At 39.9% G+C, this 7,141-nt stretch overlaps 1 protein-coding gene across 1 annotated transcript in view; it reads right to left on the bottom strand.

Moving 5' to 3' along the window:
- Window positions 1–5,684: 5,684 nt before the first annotated feature.
- Window positions 5,685–7,141, bottom strand: part of LOC306884979 (uncharacterized protein) — a 2,972-nt gene continuing 1,515 nt past the window's right edge. The window contains exon 3 of the mRNA XM_079441261.1: window positions 5,685–6,446. Within this exon, the coding sequence (XP_079297387.1) occupies window positions 6,232–6,446 (215 nt within the window). The 3' untranslated portion in view covers window positions 5,685–6,231. The remainder of the gene's footprint in view (window positions 6,447–7,141) is intronic.

Genomic DNA, 7,141 nt, shown 5'->3' with positions numbered 1-7,141 from the left:
AAGATGGTGGGTGGGTTTTGGGCGGGTTTCGTCACCATGGTAACTTATGCTACACTGCTACCTTGCTCTGGAGCAGGTTTTATTTTGGGTTAGAGATCGCAAACCAAAACTGGACCAATCAGCTGTGAGCAAAGTGACATATATCTGATGCTATGAAGCCCCTCCCCCGTATGTCTAGCTCCAATACGAGAGTTAGAACTTTAGAGCAGTACTAGAATTTAGAGCAATACTAGCAGTTAGAATTTTAGAGACAAAATTGGCTGACTTTTGCAGCTACTTATTTATTATTTTTATATTATATTAATTATATTTGTTTATAATTAATATACTATATTCATAAAATTATTATATGAAGTCGATATTATATATCGAGGATCTCCTCAATCCCGCCGTCACGTCTTCCATTGAGGAAGCAGAGGCTGGGGGCTCAGAGGTGGACTCGTCCATCACCCAAGCTGAAGTCACCGAGGTAGTCAAGAAACTCCTCGGTGGCAGGGCACCGGGGGTGGATGAGATCCGCCCTGAGTACCTCAAGTCTCTGGATGTTGTGGGGCTGTCTTGGCTGACGCGCCTCTGCAGCATCGCGTGGCGGTCGGGGACAGTGCCTCTGGGGTGGCAGACCGGGGTGGTGGTCCCTCTTTTTAAGAAGGGGGACCGGAGGGTGTGTTCCAACTACAGGGGGATCACACTTCTCAGCCTCCCTGGGAAAGTCTATGCCAGGGTACTGGAGAGGAGAATACGGCCGATAGTAGAACCTCGGATTCAGGAGGAACAGTGTGGTTTTCGTCCGGGCCGTGGAACACTGGACCAGCTCTATACCCTCTACAGGGTGCTGGAGGGTTCATGGGAGTTTGCCCAACCAGTCCACATGTGTTTTGTGGATTTGGAGAAGGCATTCGACTGTGTCCCTCGCGGCGGCCTGTGGAGGGTGCTCCGGGAGTATGGGGTCCGGGGTCCTTTACTAAGGGCTGTCCGGTCCCTGTATGACCGAAGCAGGAGCTTGGTTCGCATTGCCGGCAGTAAGTCAGACTTGTTCCCGGTGCATGTTGGACTCCGGCAGGGCTGCCCTTTGTCGCCGGTTCTATTCATAAGTTTTATGGACAGAATTTCTAGGCGCAGCCAGGGGCCGGAGGGTGTCAGGTTTGGTGACCACACGATTTCGTCTCTGCTTTTTGCAGATGACGTTGTCGTGTTGGCTTCATCAAGCCAGGACCTTCAGCAGGCACTGGGACGGTTTGCAGCCGAGTGTGAAGCGGCTGGGATGAGAATCAGCACCTCCAAATCCGAGGCCATGGTCCTCAGTCGGAAAAGGGTGGTTTGCCCACTTCAGGTTGGTGGAGAGTTCCTGCCTCAAGTGGAGGAGTTTAAGTATCTTGGGGTTTTGTTCACGAGTGAGGGAAGGATGGAACGGGAGATTGACAGACGGATCGGTGCATCTTCTGCAGTAATGCGGTCGATGTACCGGTCTGTCGTGGTGAAGAAAGAGCTGAGCCGCAAGGCGAAGCTCTCGATTTACCGGTCAATCTACGTTCCTACTCTCACCTATGGTCATGAGCTTTGGGTCATGACCGAAAGGACAAGATCCCGGATACAGGCGGCTGAAATGAGCTTTCTCCGCAGGGTGGCTGGGCGATCCCTTAGAGATAGGGTGAGAAGCTCGGTCACTCGGGAGGAGCTCAGAGTAGAGCCGCTGCTCCTTCACATTGAGAGGGGTCAGCTGAGGTGGCTCGGGCATCTGTTCCGGATGCCTCCTGGACGCCTTCCTGGGAAGGTGTTCCGGGCGCGTCCCACTGGGAGGAGACCCCGGGGAAGACCTAGGACATGCTGGAGAGACTATGTCTCCCGGCTGGCCTGGGAACGCCTCGGTGTCCCCCCGGAAGAGCTGGAGGAAGTGTCTAGGGAGAGGGAAGTCTGGGCATCTCTGCTTAGACTGCTGCCCCCGCGACCCGGCCCCGGATAAGCGGAAGAAGATGGATGGATGGATGGATATTATATGAAGTGACAATTAATTTTAAGCTCTGCATTTAAGTTAAATTAAAAATATAGCTACGATAAGCTTTAATATATCCAACTTTTAAAATGACTAAACTTATGTTTTCCTTTTGAGCTCTGTGTGAAACTATATGAATAATTCAATTCAGTTGATTCCTTTGCATAGTCATATATTTTCTTTCTGCTGCCTTCTCAAACTTTTGCTGCAGCAGAAGTATTTATTCCTGCCTTGCAAATGCGTTCAAATTTACTTTAAATAACGACATCTCTTCATTTTTAGCAGAAAAGTGAATTGCACTGCAAGAAGTGAATCAAACTGACGCTCTCCACTTTTTGTCTGATTGCTTTTAGGTGCACACACTCCAGAGTTAATCACAAACTCGGAATCAATCTCTTAGTTGACTTAGTATGTTTATATTGAGCTTTGTGAACCCGCTGATCCTGATCTAAACCAGGTTGGATTTGTTTGGTTTTGTAAACTCTGAACCTAATCTGTGAGCTGATCTGAACAGTCAGCTGGTTCATCTCGCTTCATGCTATAGGCCACTCGAGGAGAAATGTCAAAACAACAAACATAAGAGCATTTTACCAGGGGTTTTAAAGAAATAACTTACCTACAAAAAAAAAGAAAGAAAAGAAAATACATATACAATTCCCTAACTCCCTCTCTGATTAAACACAGGAGAAAATAGAGTTTACAAAAAAGTCGTCCCTACAAATGTTCCCACATAAATGATTTAGAATAGTAAGAAAATTAAAAGGTTATCAAAGTAGAATATCTGCTGCACAAACATTTAGCTGAAACACTCTGCACACTTCAGACGGATCTAAAGTCTCAGGTATACAACAGTAAGTTTACCCAAACACTACAGGCAACACAGAAAACAGCGGCGCTGGGACCAGAAGATGGTAGTGTCTCTCAAAGACAGAAAAAAGCTTCAGTCTCTCTCCCTGGATGGGAATTCCCTGGGTTCCTTTTTACTCATGAGCCTGTCAACAGACAGCAGGAGGAGCAAGAACAGCACAGAAACATTTTAATTAAATAAAACACATTCCTACATCCTTATGGACATAACACCGTGCTTCATCAAATCTGCCTCCATTGATTTATTTACTGGGAAAACAGCACAATACAGAGTGAGCTGATATCTTCAACAGCCCTTGTTCTGGCACTAAAATCAAATACACAGTTTCACAAGTCTTCACTAATATGTAGCACTTCTCCTTGATACTGAATATATGCTACTGCTCATGATATACCACACATTTCAGTGAGAGAGAATTACAGGCAAAAGGTGAATTTCAATGACGGGGCATTTCAGTCACGCACTGGCTTTAACACATAAACTGATCAGTGTGACAGCACAGAGAACCAGCTGGGCAACAGAGACCCTGTTCAGGGGGATTATTGTATTTCCCACAGTAAAAGAACACAATAATAAACACTAGGCTTCCTGAATGTTTAATCTTCATATATCACAATATGATTAAAAGCTTCAGAAGGTTTAGAAGGTTAAAAACAATAATTTGTTAAATTCTCATAAAAACAGGTCGGATTATAACCTTTCTGGTGCTTAGACTGAATTCCTTGTATTGATGTTGTTCATTTCTTTGACTTTATCCATTTGTGGTTCATAATATGGTAGTGAGATAGGCCTATTCTTGAGAATGTGTGGCTAAACACTTTTTTTCCCACTAGCTGACAGGATGTGACGACAGAAACAAAAGAAGATCTAGATGTTATATAAATCTGCATATCTGCATCTGTATACATCTGCAGTGGGCTCTGTGACCATGGTGCTAGACATGCTGCTTTTTATTTATATCTAAATAGGTATTTCTTGGCTTGTCTGCTAGCTCTTCCTCCATGATTTCAGTCACATGTCTTTCTCCGAGGAGCTGCTGTAGATTGTAATTATCATTCTGAACTGAATACCATTTACAAAAACAAGCACAATCCCACTGTGCTCTTCTCGTGAAGGAATTTTGTTGCTTGTCTCTGTCACCCTAGCCTCTGGCTTGCTCCTCAGGGCCTTAAAGACAATTGATTGAACTATCTGGTCAACTTACTGAGACTATATCATCTTCTGTAGAGTCACTTTAGTTGCTAAACAATTGTTTTCTGTTCAAAGCAAGGCTGTATTGTGTATAGAGCACTATATGCATTACTTTGTCTGATTTCAGAATAGCATTCTACTCTTACTATCTCTGCCATTTGCAAATTTGTGCATTTGATGTGAGTTTTATTTCTGCAAAGACACAACACATCAAGTTTGTAAATGAAAGATGTGGTGTTTTAAGAGAGTGGTTAGAGCTCTCAGACAGGGTGAAGTCATTAGTAGGAGTGGAAACTGTGAGGCAATACAGACGCGCCTTCTCTGTCCCTGCCGATGTCTCTCTGTGGTTACCAAACACACGGCTCCAACTAACTGAGTTACAGCTACCAGGAATTTCCCATTCTCTCTCTCATACCACTTTTCCACCGACACAGCCATATGCAGCTCCGCTGACAGAGAAGCTTCTGTTTTGGAAACCCTGAGTCTGTACCAGCACCATAATACTGTTAAGAGCTGAGATACTTGGACTACAATTATGAACGAGCTCGGTCTTGATCGCATACATTTCTCAGAGTATACAGATGAATCCATGTCATGGTTAACATAACAGATAAAAAATAAGTAACAACATAAAATGTTGTCAAGCTGTTTTTTTTTCTTCTTTTTTTTTCATTCAGAGCATCACATCAAAAGAATTGAACACCACAATCAATTAGAGAATGCATATCGTTGAACTCTTTTAAGTATAATTTTAAGAAACAACTTCTTCGTAATCAACAATGTGAACATTAATGTTGCTTTATCTATTTTGATAAGCTGCTTTTTATTTTTACTTTAAATATATATATATATATATATATATATATATATATATATATATATATTGTATAATCTGTTTGTTTAATTTTATTTTATAGTTGTTTATAATTTTTGGTTGTATTTTGTTGTTACTGTTTCTTTTCTTTTTTGTTGTTTTTAGGCCTAATAACATCTGGCAAAGAGACTAGCAATGAAAACTAGCCTTCGGGCTACATTTACATTCATGAATGTACAATGTCCCTTTTTGTGAAATAATTAAATAAATAAAATTAAGATAAAAAGACATTAATAAATGTCTCCCACTCATGCTCAGCTGGTTAAAGACTAGGTCTTGACTGGACACCATGCATGTATCTGACTAAATAATTCATTTAATATAAATATTATTTTAATATTTAATCTTATAGATTAAACAAATGTCTGACTTACATTAAAGTTTATGATGACATAAAGAAGCTGAATTAAATGTATATAAAATATCTGCTCAAAAAGATTGAAATATGTTAAGTTTATTTGATGGTAACACTTTACAATAAGGTTATATTTGGTAACAGTTAATACTAGTGCTGGCAAATGATTAATTGCATCCAAAATAAACGGTTTTGTTTACATAATATATGTGTGTGTGTACTGTGTATATTTATTATGCATATATAAATACAAACACATGCATGTATTTATTTCAGAAAAATATGTTGAGTTTATACATTAAATATTAAATATAATAATATACATGTATATATTTTCAAAATATATACTGAATGTGTGTGCATTTATATATACATAATAAATAAACACAGTAAACATACATATATTATGTACACAAAAACATTTATTTTCGATTAATCATTTGACAGCACTAGTTAATTCTAACAAAAACTATTTTTTTCAGTTCATGTTTATTAATCTAGTCTAATGTTACAATGTGCTAGAATATATAAAAGTCATGGGATATTTCATCTAAAAGTTACAACTTTACTAAAAGAGCAAAAAAAAATCAAAAGAACAAAAATCCAAAGCAAGTACCGTACCTAACCCAGTGTCACTGCTGTGAAATTATTCAGCTCCACTTCAAATATATCATCACCTCATTCCACAGCGTGCATCCAAATGTAGGTTTTATAAAAAATAAAATAAAAAAAAACACCTTCAGCAAATGTTCTGAAATTTTTTATATTTTACATTGTAAGTACATGTTTATGAAAAAAGGTTTATCGCTGCATATTTGCAATGAGGCAGTAAACACAGTGGAGTAAACAATTAAAGTGATGGGATCTATGCATTCTAGAGATGATATCTTCACTGATTCCGGTTCAAGGAGTTACTGTAAACATAGCATTGCACAGACATGCAGGTGTTACATCTACAGCACAGAGCTGCTCCAGACAGAGGCCAGCAGAGCAGCGCTGAGAGCCCCAGCCATGGACAGCTGCACTGCACTCGCTCCGTTGCACAGGTTTACAGCGCAGCAGGTTTTGGTCACGGTGTATCCCGCTCCCAGGATGCTTCCAGCGGTGTTGTTGCAATCAGATGTGCAACCACTGGAGGACAGACTCAGAAACCCAGTTACATTGAACTCTGTGAAGAGCATTAGCGAGGAGCAGAAGCAAAATGTCAGAACTTATTATTCTACTAATACAAATAATAGTGTTTTCCAGAAGCCTGTGTTAGTAGCTTTCAACAATTTGTAACAGTCCTGGCTTTGGTGTTCTTTTACAGGTAGGTCAGTAGTCTTTATACACTGAAAAAAAAAAATACTATTTTTTTAAGGTAAGTGGTTGCTACATTTTAGCTACATTTAAATAAATAAAACAAAAATGTTGAAAGTTAGTCAGCTAAATTTGCTTATATAAATGTAGCTAAAATAAATAGATTGCAACCACTTACCTTCATTTTGTTATTAAATTCAATTAATATTTTTTTTTCAGTGTCGCTTTATGTGATAATAAATACACTGGAATGTGGAATAAAATATGGAAAAATCCCCCCATTAAAATGTCTACTATATGTATGGGCATGTTGTTGAAGCTGCCTCATGAAGGCAGCTGAAGTGGCCCTTAACTATATGAAAGTGTAATATTGGCAGAATCATGTTTTGTTTGATCTACAGCACTCATATCAACAGGTTTGTGTGAGGGTTAAGGTGTAGGGTTGGGTTGGCTTTAGCAAATATCATCATCTCAGTGTAAAACCATTGCAAATATCACTAAATTAAGTTTTTGTGTGTGTGTGCGTGTGTGTGTAGGTACGTGTGTGTGTGTGTGTGTGTGTGT

This window comes from Barbus barbus, assembly GCF_936440315.1.
Source record: "Barbus barbus genome assembly, chromosome: 19".
In the NCBI taxonomy this organism is placed as follows: domain Eukaryota; kingdom Metazoa; phylum Chordata; class Actinopteri; order Cypriniformes; family Cyprinidae; genus Barbus; species Barbus barbus.
The sequence above is the reverse complement of the archived record's forward strand: the minus strand, read 5'-3'. Positions and strand labels throughout refer to the sequence as shown.